The following is a 13,922-nucleotide window of genomic DNA, read 5'->3' as shown; positions in this document are numbered from 1 at the left end:
CCATTCATCATGAAGTTCACCACTGTCTCTGCCGTACTCACCCTCGCCCCGTCTGTTCTCGCAGATTGGCATTTCGCAAAGGGCAAAGAGATCAAGTATACTTCTGTCGAAGGTTTCTTCAAGCAAGATGATCTTGCTACCGATCCCACCACTTTTGACTATGTACGGCTTTCTTTCCGATACTCGATTCAATACTAACCGACAATCTAGGCTGATTGGAACTTTGGTCTCTTGAACCGCACATACCCTACAGACCCCAAGAACCCACGCAAAGGCTACAAGACGCAATGGGAGCGCTTCGAGCAGTACGTCAAGCATCTCAACCGTAATGCCAGCCGCGACAGAACCCGCTACAAGGTTCTAGTCATGGGCCGACATGGTGAGGGCTATCACAACGCTGCCGAGGCCTACTACGGAAAAGCAGCCTGGAACGTAAGTCACCATCACACTAAACTTCCGACGGGTCATTGTATTAATGACAGTAAAACACAGTGTTACTGGGGTCCTCTCCCTGGCAACGGTACATCGGTCTGGGAAGATGCCCTTCTCACTCCCGCTGGCGTCGCCGAGTCTCACAAAGCGAATGCTTACTTCAAGTCACGTTTTGAGGATGAGGGTATGCCGTTTTTCGACAGTTACTATGCTTCTCCTCTTGCGCGCTGCGTGCAGACCGCCCATGAAACCTTTACCGGTATCAAGTTTCCCAAGGACAAGCCTTTTGTTCCCATGGTTAAAGAACTTCTACGCGAGGGCATTAGCATCCGCACGTGTGATCATCGCAGCAGCAAAAAGTACATCAGCTCTCTGACCCCCAAGATCAAGTTTGAGAAGGGATTCGCTGAGCACGACCCATTCTGGACAGGTGTCAAGGGCGAGACAGACGAGCACCAATTGGAGCGAAGCAAGGAAGCCCTAGACGACATTTTCACCAGCGACAATGCTGCTTGGATCAGCATCAGCAGTCACTCTGGCGAGATTACCAAGCTTCTCCAGGCTTTGAACCATCGTCCTTTCCGTCTTGCGACTGGTCAGATTATTCCTGTTCTTGTCAGGGCTGACGTCGTTGTTGAGGAACCTACTTCTACGTTTGCTTCTTGGACTGCTGAAGCGACTTGCAATTCACCTCCTGTGACGAGCGTGTGGCCTGGTGGTTGTGTTTGCTCTAGCACCGCTACGTTGGCGTCTACGCCTGCAAAGGCGACTTGAGTTTCACAAAGGAAATGATTGTTGATAAACTAACTAGTACATAGAGAATACATAGATGGCTTGACTAAGACAAAGGAAAATATGACAGTGTGTGCATGCATACTCAAGGAAAACATGGCAGTGTATGCGTCCATCCTCACGGCTTGTGAACAATCTTGCCGCTCTCAAAACCCATTGCCTAAACAACTCCGCTTGCACACTTGGCACCATCACCATTCAAGTTCAATATTGCGCCTCCAGGAATAGGCGTAGGATTGGCTGAAGTTGTAGAACTCAGATCGAACCTCCATGTTTGTCCAAGAAGGTTTTCTTGTGCAAATAGCACATTATTCGGCGCTGCTATAGTAGCACCCCAGAGTAAGTTGAGGGCTGTCAGGAGCAAGCTGGGGTAGGTTCTGTAGGTGGTCCATGTTTGTGTGGCCATTGACCAGCGCACAACGTTTGTTCGTACGAGACCGTTGCCGATGACGGATGTCTGAACAGAGAACAGGTTGTTACCCATACCGGGAAGATAGCTCCAGTCACCTACGGCGACAAGGAGACCTGTACCGAAGGACGTGCCTGAATTAATGATTGTCGCAAAGTTGGGCGATCCCTTTTGGAGGTCAATCGACCACCACTTGACTCCTCCTTCAGAAACCCATAGTTTGCCGGTATTATCGAAATCACCCATGCTGATGGCCGATGACTTGATATAGAGTGGTAGAAGCTCATAGTTACCGTTGCTGGCGATTCGGATAAGCTGTACCTGCTGGCATGGTACCAACAGACACAGGACACTAAGGATAAGACCCCTTGACGCAAAGCCGTAGATGTAGTTGTCGGTAGGGTTAAAACCAACGGCCTGGACGGACAAACCTGGACCCACGCCGGAAGCAATTTGTAGTCGCTCGCCCGTGACTAGGTCTACTCTCGTCAGACTTGGAGCCAGCAAACTCGAGACAATGTATCCATATCCGTTACAGTCAAACGTCGGCATTCCGGTAGCTGCTACGCTGGTACTTGTAGAACTACTAGATGTAGTAGACGAAACAAGAGTCTCGATGATGACTGTACCTGGGTCTCCAGATGCTGCAGGTGGTATGTAGAATGTTGTTCCAGCAGTAGCCGTGCTAGAAGCTGCTCTGAAGATTGTGGTCGTTGTTGTAGGAACGATTACCGCCGGAGTAGTTTGGGTTTGGATGATGACTGTTCCTGGATCACCTGCTGCGCCGGGGGTGAGGTAGATTGTTGTTGCTACTGAACCTCCTGTTGTGCGAGTGACGTTTTGTACTACAAGAGTGGTGGTAGGAGTCTGAATAAGGATAGTTCCGGGTTCATTCGGCGCGGCGGGGGAATAATATATCGTGGTTGTAATACCAGCTGGTCCTCCAATGGTCCGCGTGACATTCTGGATGACAGGCTCAATGGTAGTTGTTGGGGTTTGGATGAGAACAGTACCAGGTTCATTAGGTGCTGCAGGGGAATAATAGATCGTGGTTGTAATACCAGCAGGGCCTCCAATGGTTTGTGTGACGTTCTGAATGACTGGCGGTGGCGTGGGAGAAGGTGTAGGTGTAGGCGTCTCAATCAGAATCGTGCCGACTTGATCAGGATCATTTGTCGCAGGCGGATAGTATATAGTTGTTGCAACTGAGCCAGATCCGCCGCTATAGATAGTCGTATTTCTACCCACGGCTGATGTAGGGGTTTCTATGATAACGGTGCCGAGATCGCCGGGTGCTCCGGGTGCTAGTGTAGTAGTCCTGGGAGCAGTGACAGATCCACCACTGAAGATGGTAGTGTACCTAATCTCAGCAGCGGTCGTTGGCGTCTCAATGATGACTGTGCCAAGATCTCCCGGCGACCCGGGAGCTAGAGTGGTGGTCCGGGATGCTGTGACAGATCCGCCACTGAAGATGGTTGTATATGTAATCTCACCAGCAGCTGCAGTCGTCGGCGTCTCAATGAAAACTGTACCTAGGTCTCCAGGAGCACCTGGTGCCAGAGTGGTGGTTCGGGAGGCTGTCACAGGCCCTCCGCTAAAGATGGTTGTATAGCTGGTCTCATCAGCAGCAGCTGTACCCTCTCGAATAATTGGAGTCTCGATAATAACGGTACCGAGGTCCCCTGGAGAGCCAGGAGCTAGGGTTGTTGTGCGAGATGCAGTTACAGATCCGCCGCTGAAGACAGTAGTGTACTCGATCTCAGCGGTGCCCTCACCATTGGTAGGTGTTTCAATAATGACTGTACCAAGGTCTCCCGGCGACCCAGGAGCGAGTGTTGTAGTTCGAGAGGCTGTTCCAGACCCCCCACTGAAGATTGTGGTGTACTCGATCTCTTCTTCGTTGCCTCCTGTAGGTGTCTCAATAATCACTGTACCAAGATCATCCGGTGAGCCGGGGGCAATTGTTGTCGTTCGAAGCGCTGTTACGGGACCTCCACTGAGAATTGTGGTATACTCAATAGCATTGTCTCCCGTCGGTGTCTCAACGATTACAGTACCAAGCGCTCCCGATGATTCAGGGGTGACGGTAGTAGTTCGAGGAACATTCGCAGGACCACCGACAAAAATAGTTGTGTACTGAGCTTCTTCATCGGCTGAGGTGGGAGTCTCAATAACGACTGTACCGAGATCCCCTTGAGAGCCAGGCTGTAATGTGGTTGTGCGGCGAGCTGTAACAGATCCGCCGCTGAAAATAGTGGTATACTCTATTTCGTCAAGAGTGGTAGTAGGTGTCTCGATTATGACAGTACCAAGATCTCCTGGTGTGTCGGGCTCGAGGGTAATAGTGCGAGTAGCTGTCACAGGGCCACCACTGAAGATTGTTGTGTACTCCACGTCATCAGCAATGGCTGTTGGTGTCTCAACGATAACTGTGACAAGGTCTTCTGGTGAGTCTGGCTCGAGAGTAATAGTACGAATAGCAGTACCAGGACCACCAGTGAAGACAGTTGTATACTCAATGTCGACTGAGTCACCTGTAGCAGTAGGAGTTTCGATGACAACAGTTCCAAGCTCACCGGGTATATCAGGCTGCAATGTCCTTGTGGTAGCAGCAGTTACTGGACCACCACTGAAGATGGTTGTGTACTCTACGTCGTCGTCATAACCTATAGGCGTCTCAACGATAACGGTAACAATATCTCCTGGTGCGTCTGGCTCAAGAGTAGTAGTACGAATTACAGTACCAGGACCACCAGCGAAAATAGTAGTATACTCAACGTCGTCGGCGTCACCTGGAGCGGTAGGAGTTTCGATGACAACAGTTCCAAGCTCACCGGGTATATCAGGCTGCAATGTCCTTGTGGTAGCAGCAGTTACCGGACCACCGCTGAAGATGGTAGTGTATTCGATGTCGTCAGCATCATCTGTGGCAGTCACCTCGGCCCCAGTGGGAGTCTCAACAATGACTGTTCCCAGTTCACCAGGAGTGTCAGGCTGTAGCGTTATAGTGCGCGTAGCTGTTCCGGATCCGCCACTGAAGATGGTTGTGTACTCAACGTCTTCGGCATCATCTGTAGCCGTTTCTCCAGCATCTGTAGGAGTCACAACGATGACGGTTCCTAGCTCATCAGGGTCGTCAGGCTGAAGTGTCGTAGTTCTAATGGCAGTTCCCGATCCACCGCTAAAGATAGTGGTGTAATCAATTTCTTCAGCGTCATCTGTAGTAGTGTCTGCAGAGCCTGTAGGAGTGATGACGATGATGGTACCCAGTTCGTCAGGAGAGTCGGGCTGAAGTGTAGTAGTACGAATTGTGGTTTCAGATCCGCCACTAAATATGGTTGTGTACTCGACTTCTTCGGCATCATCTGTAGTAGTTTCTCCAGAGCCCGTGGGAGTCACGATAATAACCGTGCCCAGGTCATCGGGATCATCAGGCTGAAGTGTCGTAGTTCGTACAGCCGTTCCAGATCCACCACTGAATATAGTGGTGTACTCCACCTCATCTTCATTGGAGCCAGCAGTCGGCGTCTCTACGAATACTGTATCCAATTCACCAGATACTGTAGCTGACACATATCTTGTCTGCGGTGCTGTCACAGGACCGCCGAAGTATACTGTTGTGTTGGGTCGGCCCTGTGGAGAGACAACGACTCCTGTAGCTGTGTCGGTGGCGGTCTCCTCATCTTCTAAGCCATCAATGGGTGTCTCTACGATAACTGTGCCTGGCTCACCAGATTGACCGGTGAGGGTGAGGGTTGTCGCAGCCGTTACTGCAGTTCCCCTGGTGATTGTGGTGGCAATTGTCTCTTCATCACTTCCGTTGTCAGTCACTGAAGGTTCGTCGCCGGAAAACTCTGTTGGAGTCTCTATGAGGATGGTATCTGGAGCACCCGATAGACCTGGGATCGTAATTGTTGTCGCAGCAGTTACAGGCCCGCCGGTAATGATGGTTGAAGGTTCGAGTTCACCGCTTCCCGCAGCTGGTTCAGTTGGTGTCTCGATGAAGACTGTATCCGGTCCACCAGACACTCCTGGAATCGTAACAGTTATGGCAGCGGTCACGGAGCCGCCTCTAGTGATAGTGGTGTACTCAACCTCACCATCCCTAGTAGTTTCTGCAGGTGTCTCGACAACGATGGTGCCTGGTTGGCCCGAAACACCAGGAATAGTGATGGTCGTGGCAGCTGAAACGGTGTTACCTCTGGTAATTGTAGTATACTCAGGTTCGGTGTCACTGGGGGACTCTGTAGGCGTCTCAATGAATACAGTATCGGGTTCACCAGATATGCCCTGAACTGTAACCGTAGTAGCAGCAGTCACAGGACCGCCCCTCGTGACAGTTGTGTACTCGACAGCACTTCTAGAGGACTCCGCAGGCGTCTCAACAACAACAGTGTCTGGCTCACCAGGTTCACCAGGGATGGTAATTGTCGTAGCGGCTGAGACTGTACCACCACGAGTAATTGTAGTGGCCTCGACTTCACCGGCTGAAGTAGTTGGTGTCTCGACGAGAACTGTATCGGGCTCCCCTGACACACCAGAGATAGTAATTGTTGTTGCTACCGAGACTGGTCCACCTGTAGTGATTGTGGTAGCATCATTACCACCTGCTGGGGCAGTTGGCGTCTCAACATAAACCGTGTCTGGCTCCCCTGGTGCACCTGGGATGGTAATGGTCGTTGCCTCTGATACAGAACCACCTCTAGTAATCGTAGTAGGCTCCAAGTCATCGCCAGTCTCTGAAGCTGCGCCGTCGGCTGCGGTAGTTGGAGTTTCCACATAAACAATATCTGGTTGGCCGGAAACACCAGAAACAGTGATTGTTGTCGCAACCGAGACTGGGCCACCACGTGTAATAGTAGTGGCATCAATACCGTTGCTGCCAGTCGGGTCGTCGGCTGACATAGTTGGGGTTTCCACATATACTGTATCTGGTTCTCCTGGTGCGCCTATGATAGTGTACGTGGTCGCAGCCGACACTGGCCCACCCCTGGTGATTGTTATGGCTTGAACTTCACCATCAGCGGTCTCTGAAGCTGCATCATTAAGTGAGGTGGTTGGAGTTTCCACATAAACGATATCTGGTCCTCCTGATACACCAGGAACAGTAATAGTCGTTGCGACAGACGCTGGGCCACCCCTAGTGATTGTTGTAGCTTCAACTTGATCGTCATCAGTCTCAGAAGCTGCATCCTCGTCTGACACTGTTGGGGTCTCCACGTAAACAGTGTCTGGCCCTCCCGATACACCAGGCACGGTGACTGTCGTTGCGACGGAAACTGAGCCGCCTCTGGTAATAGTTGTAGCTTCAACCTCCGCGCCAGTTGGGGTCTCAATGAGAACAGTATCTGGCTCGCCTGATACTGTGGCGGATATAACTATTGTTCTTGTCGCTGATCCTGAGCCACCACCGAAGATCGTAGTAGTTCTCTGACCACTTTCTGCTTCCGATATCTCGGCCTCTACTCCGGTGGTTGGTGTCTCGATGAGCACTGTATCCAGCTCTCCAGAAACTGTTGCAGAAATGTACAAAGTCCGAGGAGAAGTGACTGGACCACCGCTGTAGATTGTAGTGGCAGTTGGTCTGCTAGGGGCTACAACAACGACAGTACCTGGCTCACTTGGATCGTCTGGAGGGTAGTACAAGGTCTCCGCAGCTGTTCCTGAAGCTTCACTAAAGATGGTGGTGTTTCCAGGCTGACCAGTTGCACCAGGCTCATCTGTGATCGTTCCAGTCTCAGGTACGTTTGTTTCTCCATCGTCATCTGTAGGTGTCTCAACGATGATAATTCCGCCTTCGCCGGACGCTGTGGGTGGTATGTAGATAGTTGTGGTGACACTAGCCGGGCCTCCACGGGTGATAGTAGAGTTGCCGCCGGAACCTGTAGGAGCAATTGTAATTGCATCATCATCGCCAGTATCGCCTGTTGGATACTCAACAATGATGGTTCCGCTCTGTCCTGATGCTGTTGGTGCAACGTAGATAGTGCTTGTAGCTGAACCAGATCCACCGCTCGTCACAGTAACATTGCCAGGAACAGAGATTGCACCCGTGTCGCTGGGCTCTGCGTCCCCATCTCCCTGTGTAGGCGTCTGGATAACCATTGTAGTTGAGTCTCCAGAAGCACTTGGTGTCAAGTATATAGTCGTAGTAGCAGTACCTGGCCCGCCGGTATAAACGGTCACATACGTTGGGCTGTCGAGAGGAGTCTCAATGATGATCGTGCCAATGTCATCTGAGTCTGTACCTGGTACGAATCGAGTCGTGGCAGCGGTAGCCGAAATGCCGGTGTAGACAGTGACATTTTCAGGTGCTTTGACAGCGGGAGTCTCGATAATGATAATCCAAGGTTCGCCAGATGCTGTCGGGGATACATAGACCGTTCGGGTACCGGTAGCTGAGACTCCACTGTATATCGTGCTGTTGATCATAATGTCTTCATCAACACCAGATGTGGGAGTCTCAATGACAATAGTACCAGGCTCATCGGTGCCGGTAGCAGGAATATAAATAGTCTGCGTGATAGTCGCAGGACCGCCAGTAACAATAGTAACGTTTCCGATACCCGTAGCCTGAGGTCCAGATGTTGGGGTCTCAATAATCACGGTGCCCTGCTCTCCTGATACAGTAGCAGGAATATATCGAGTCGTCGTCGACAAAGCAGGGCCACCGCTGTAAATTGTCACGTTACCTCCAGAAGTAATAACAGCAGTTGGACTTCCTGCCTCTGTGAAGCTGGTGAAGGTGGTAGTTGCCTCAATAACATCTATGTCGGTGATGGAGTCAGTTTTAGAAGCGTCTTCAGTCTCTTCTGCATCTTCATCATCAGTAGCACTAGCTTCAGAGCCATCGGTTGGTGTTACGATGATCAGGGTGCCAGGTTCATCCGAAGCGGTAGGAGGGATATAGCTGGTACTTCTTATGGAGCCAGGGCCACCTTGATACACAGTAGTAGTTGTAGTTGCTGAGATGGAATCAGCATTGGGATCACTTGGATCGCCAGTCTCTACCGCATCTTCGCCTCCAGTGGTACTGGCTCCAGACCCTTCGGTTGGCGTGATAATGATGAGTGTTCCAGCCTCTCCAGAGACTGTGGGAGGGATATAACTAGTGATGGTGACAGAAGCTGGCCCTCCTCTAAAGCTTGTCACAGTAGTGGCAGCCGAGATGATATCTCCATCGTCATCATTGTCGCCAGAGCCACCGGTGGGTACTTCAATAATAATAGTACCAGCTTCGCCCGAGGCAGTGGGAGATACATACACAGTCCGAGTGACAGACCCTGGAACACCACTGGAGATAGTAACATTGGGTAGAACACCAGGAGGCAGGTCTGTTTCTGTGTTTTCATCAGAGCTGCCAGTAGCAGGTGCTTCGATGTAGAGAGTGCCAGGTACGCCAGTAACAGCGGGCGGAACATAGTAAGTCGTGGCCCTCGTACCAGTACCCTGAATAAAGACAGTCGTAGTCGATTCGACAGAAATAGCATCGTCGGTTGTAAGAGCTTCGGGATTCGCAGTGAGACCGCTACTAGAGGATATGGGAACAGGTGTCTCGATGACAATTGTTCCTGGTTCACCTGAAGTCTTTGGCGCAATGTAAGACGTCTTGCGAGTTGTTGCGGTACCAGTTGTGAAGATGGTAAAATTGGCTGTTCCAGTAACCGACGCAATTGTTGTCTGGAAGCCAGGAACAGTTGCTGCAGTCCCGGTCTCTTCCAGTTCAGTCTCTGAAGCTGGAGTCTCGATGATGACTATCCATCGATCGCCACTTGAGGTCGGTGGAATGAAGATTGTCTGGCGAGTCGATTCTTCGCCAGATCTATAGAGTGTGAGATTGCCTTCGACTTCAGGGGAGAGAATGTCACTGGGTGCTGGTGTGATGGTCGCATCAGAGTCAGTGCCCTCGTTGACATCCTCTGAAGCAGACGCTTCGTCAGCCCCCGAGACAGGAGTCTCAATTACAAATGTGCCAGGCTCATCGGGATCATCGGGAGGGTAGTAGATGGTGACTGTGGCTGATCCAGTACCAGCACTAAAGATTGTTGTAAATGCAGTAGTTGATGGAATTGCGCCTGTCGGTGTCTCTATGATAACAGTACCAGGTTGGTCAGAAGCGCTGGGAGTCATATAAAACGTCCTCCTGATACTACCACCTCTGAAAAGAGTGATGTTGGCTGTTCCAGTGATTGCAGGGGCCGTGGCAACGGCGTCATCATCTCCCCGAGCAGTTGCTCCTTCGGATTGGGTATCAGAGACTAGAGTCTCGATAATAACGGTCCAAGGATCGCCAGTCTCCTGAGGTGGGATGTATACTGTTGTTCGGAATGGGCCTTGACCTTCTCGGAAGAAAGTGACTGTTGACAAGTCTCCATCGGGTTCTTCGGTGGTTTGAGTGCCATCTTCTGTGATAGTGTCTGAGGGTATCTCTGTGGACACATCAGTGGTGGCCTGGTTGCCATCTTCAGTGTTGGATCCAGAGTCATCCGTAGCAGTAGCAGTAGCAGTTGCCGAGTCTCCACCCCCGTCTCCATCGGTATCACTAGTTTCTGCAGGTTCACTTCCCTCTGTGGCGCTTGTTTCTTCTGCATCGCTGTCATCTGTCTCCGATGTTTCGCCATCTGAAGCAGCATCCGAAGCATCGGGGCCAGCCGTTGCGCTACCAGTAGGTTCATCAGTAATAATGTCTCCGGTCTCAGCATCAGGATCCTCATTATCGGAAAGGGATTCGTCTCCTGAGACGGTGCTAAGTAATGGGCTGGTGGGAACTGGCATTTGAGGGGTGATCAAACTCGTACCCTCATCATCTGAACCAGGGTCTTCAGTCTCCTGAGCACCGTCCGACTGTGTCTCAGAGCTAGTCTCTTCCGCATCAGGGTCTTGGGCTGTAGCTGTATCAGTTGCACTGCTTTCTTCATCGTCATCTTCACCAGTCTCGGAAGCTCCATCTTCTGAGCCACTGGAAGATTCCTCGCTGTCTGCGTCGTCGGATGTAGCAGAGCTAGATGGTTCAACAACGATTGGCGCACCATTAGAAATAACTGTTGAAGGCTCTGGATCCTCCTCGTCGACAATAGTTGTCCTTCCTGGGCCTCCCGCAGGCTCTCCTGTGAGACCTGCTTCAGTGGAAGACGAATCATTGTCTCCTTCTCCATCACGAGCCGTAGCAGTCGATCCATCAATTGTTGAAGTAGTCTCAGCATCAGGGCTGGACTCACTAGTCGACGTTGCTGACTCTTGGTCTTCATCTCTTGAGCTACTAGTTGAGGAGCTTGTTGTCCTACGAGCTGTAGACGTCTCTTCATCACCTTGTGGTACGCGATCAGACTCTGCCACACTTTGGGAACCAATCAACGTGTCAATATTGATCACCTCCTTCGATGTAGTAGTGGAAGTCTTCGTTATTGTCTGAGAAGAAGAAGGCCTCGAGGAAGTGGACGATCCTTGGCCTGCTGTGTCTCCACCAGGCCTGGTGTTAACAATTGGTGACGTCGTACCGCTAGACTTCGTGGTAGAAGAGTGCGATGTTGAAGATGTAATGACTGAGCTACTTCCTGTGTTGCGTTGAGTTGTGCTTTCCTCGGTATCGTCAGTTCTGGTCCCAAGGCCCTCCGGATTGCCTTTGAGAGACGCAGTTGAAGATGTGGAACTTGATGCTCGCGATGAAGCAACGACTGAGCCGCTCGATCCCTGGCCAGATTTTGTGGATGACAATGTTGATTTGCTTCCAACAGTAGATGTGGAAGATCCGGTCTTTGATGTAGAAGCATCGGTCTTATCTGGACCCCCGTTGACATTAGATGAAGTCTTACTCGAACCTTTTGTGGTCTGAGAGGGACTCGCGGTCGATTTTCGACTTGTTGTACTTATACCACTACCACCAGGTCGAACAGCTGTGTCTATTGAACCTGAAAAAGTTGACTTGGACGATGAAGTCTTTGTACTCTCAGGACTTGGACCTGGAGATGCCTCTGGTGGAGCATTTGTCAGAACCGTAGAGGCGGCGGGATCTTTACCTGCGTTCCCATTGTCCTTGCTGGTGGAGGCCTCTTTAGAGCTTGTAGACCGACTATTGGCAGGTCTTGTGAAGGTTGTACTACCCGCAGCGCTACCGCCACCCAAGCCCTCTAGATTACCCTTGAGACTGGTGGTTCGTTTGGTGGTTGGAGATTGACGGGTGGATGACTTGCTATCGCTGAGTGTCTTGACGATGTTCGATGTGATCGTCTTAACAGTCTTGTCAGAGGTAGTAGTGTATGTTGTAGGTTCAGTCACCACGACTGGTGATTTAGTTGAGGTTGAACGTTTTGAAGTGCTTGACTTGCGACCTGATGAGCGGCTTGACTTATCATTCGCATTACCATCACCCCCTGGACGACCACCCCCACCCAGGGTACCTTCATTGAGCGAGTCGCCATCATCATCGTCAGAGTCGTCGTTGGAGGCGCCTTTGGTGTTTTTAGACGTTCCAGCAGACTTTGTGCTGCTTCTACCATTGCCACTTCCAGCGCCTCCTCCATTACCGCCTTTTGAGCCGCCTGAGTCGCCACTACCAGAAGTACCGTCGGAGCTACCGTCTGGGTTGGCTCCTGGTTGGCTGCCTTTTCCATTGGTATTCGCACTGCCTGAGCCTGACGATACGCCGTTTCCAGATGAATCACCGTCGGTATCACCTTCGCCGTCATCACCTTGCGATCCAGATCCGTTGCCTTGCACGCCGCCGCTTCCAGTTTCATCGTCATCGTTGCCGTTAGAGTCTCCGTTACCAGAGCTACCTCCTTGACCCGATCCGTTAGATCCAGACCCTGATCCTGATGAACCTGATCCTGACGAACCTGAACCTGACGAACCTGAACCTGAACCTGATCCTGATCCTGATCCTGATCCTGATCCTGATCCTGATCCTGATCCTGATCCTGAGCCAGATGAGCCAGAGCCAGAGCCAGAGCCAGAGCCAGAGCCAGAGCCAGAGCCAGATGAACCCGATGAACCAGAACCAGAGGAGCCAGAGGAGCCACTTCCACTTTGACTGTCACCATTACTAGAGCCAGTTTGGCCCCCTGTGTCAGATCCCCCGGTAGGCTGAGTACTGCCAGGAGAGTCGTCAGAGTCATCATCAGTCTGCGAATCACTCTGACCATCAGGCGTCAATACAAGAACGGTACCAGGTCTTCCGCCTTCGGGAGGGATAGTGAGTGTCTCTCGTGGACCTTCGTTGTTGCCCTGACCTTGTCCTGGACGACCTTGAACCCCTCCAGACCCAGAGTCATCATCTTCATTAGATCCATCTTCACCATCTCCATCGCCATTCCCATCAGCCGAACCATTACCAGAACCACTACCGGAGTCGCCAAAGTTGTTGGACACACCTCGAGTAACTGTCGTGTAGGGAATGGCTCCACCTGGGCGAGTGCGTGTCGGCGGAATAGTTGCACCAACAGCGTCAGTGCTTGCTCCGCCACCAGGTTGTCCATTATTGCCTCCAGGAGGGGTCTGAATGAGAACAGTGCCAGGCTTGGTGCCAGTCGGTGGAATCGTTGTTCGAATAGGCGCTGTCGGTGTAACGCTGCCTTCGGCTGGCTCGATGATGGTTACGTAGCCGGTTGCATCTGTCGGTTGGAGAGTAATCGTTTGACCAGCGAGAAGACCCAATGCGCTTAGTGAGTTGGAACTCAAAGTCTCGAGACTTACCGGCCTCAGAAGCCCTGGGATGGGTGTTTGGATGATGATAGTACCAGGTCTGTCGCCGCTGGGTGGTACTGTAATGCGGACTGGAGTAGTCCCAGTAAACGAGACACCCGCTGGCTGTAGTACTGTGACGTAGTCGCCTTCAGCATCGGGTTGAAGGGTGATACCTTGAGCGTTCCCTCTGTTGAACGAAGAGGCGGGAATATTAACGATAACAGATCCCCTATTCGTACCAGTTGGTGTAATGGTAATGAGCTGTAGTGATGCCAGTGTGCCAGCGACGGGCTGTAGAACCGTCACATAGTCATTCGCATACTGTGGCTCCAGTGTTACCGGAAACAAGACTCCTGGTGTAAGGGCTGCAGCAGCAGTCTCTGGAGTCTCGATAATAATTTGACCCGGACGTCCATCTCGTGGTGGAACAACTTGTGTGATGGGTGCCGATATAGACTTTGCTCCTTTGTATGGTCGAATAACAATCACATAAGAGCGATCATCTGTCGCAGGAATCACCACATTTTCGGGTGCTGAAGAGCCACCTGGCTGTTCAACGATAATAATACCCGGTTCATCGCCCTGCGGAGGGACAGTGTACAGGGCA

The 13,922-nt window shown here is 51.5% G+C and overlaps 3 protein-coding genes across 3 annotated transcripts; 1 reads left to right on the top strand and 2 right to left on the bottom strand.

Moving 5' to 3' along the window:
• Window positions 1–9: 9 nt before the first annotated feature.
• Window positions 10–1,206, top strand: FGSG_04572 (uncharacterized protein; the record flags this gene model as incomplete). Its single annotated transcript, XM_011322711.1, has 3 exons — window positions 10–162; window positions 211–432; window positions 493–1,206. The coding sequence occupies 3 exons, from the start codon at window positions 10–12 to the stop codon at window positions 1,204–1,206; spliced, it is 1,089 nt and encodes a 362-aa protein (XP_011321013.1).
• Window positions 1,207–1,384: 178 nt separating this feature from the next.
• On the bottom strand, window positions 1,385–10,812 carry FGSG_12230 (uncharacterized protein; the record flags this gene model as incomplete). The annotated part of the gene is made up of 2 exons (XM_011322710.1): window positions 1,385–10,634; window positions 10,676–10,812. 2 exons carry the CDS (start codon window positions 10,810–10,812, stop codon window positions 1,385–1,387), a joined length of 9,387 nt encoding a protein of 3,128 aa, XP_011321012.1.
• A 1,092-nt stretch (window positions 10,813–11,904) lies between these two features.
• Window positions 11,905–12,672, bottom strand: FGSG_12229 (uncharacterized protein; the record flags this gene model as incomplete). Its single annotated transcript, XM_011322709.1, has 1 exon — window positions 11,905–12,672. The coding sequence occupies one exon, from the start codon at window positions 12,670–12,672 to the stop codon at window positions 11,905–11,907; it is 768 nt and encodes a 255-aa protein (XP_011321011.1).
• Window positions 12,673–13,922: the final 1,250 nt, after the last annotated feature.

Source organism: Fusarium graminearum, chromosome 2 (assembly GCF_000240135.3).
Source record: "Fusarium graminearum PH-1 chromosome 2, whole genome shotgun sequence".
Classification (NCBI taxonomy): domain Eukaryota; kingdom Fungi; phylum Ascomycota; class Sordariomycetes; order Hypocreales; family Nectriaceae; genus Fusarium; species Fusarium graminearum.
This window is presented reverse-complemented; position numbering and strand designations above follow the sequence as displayed.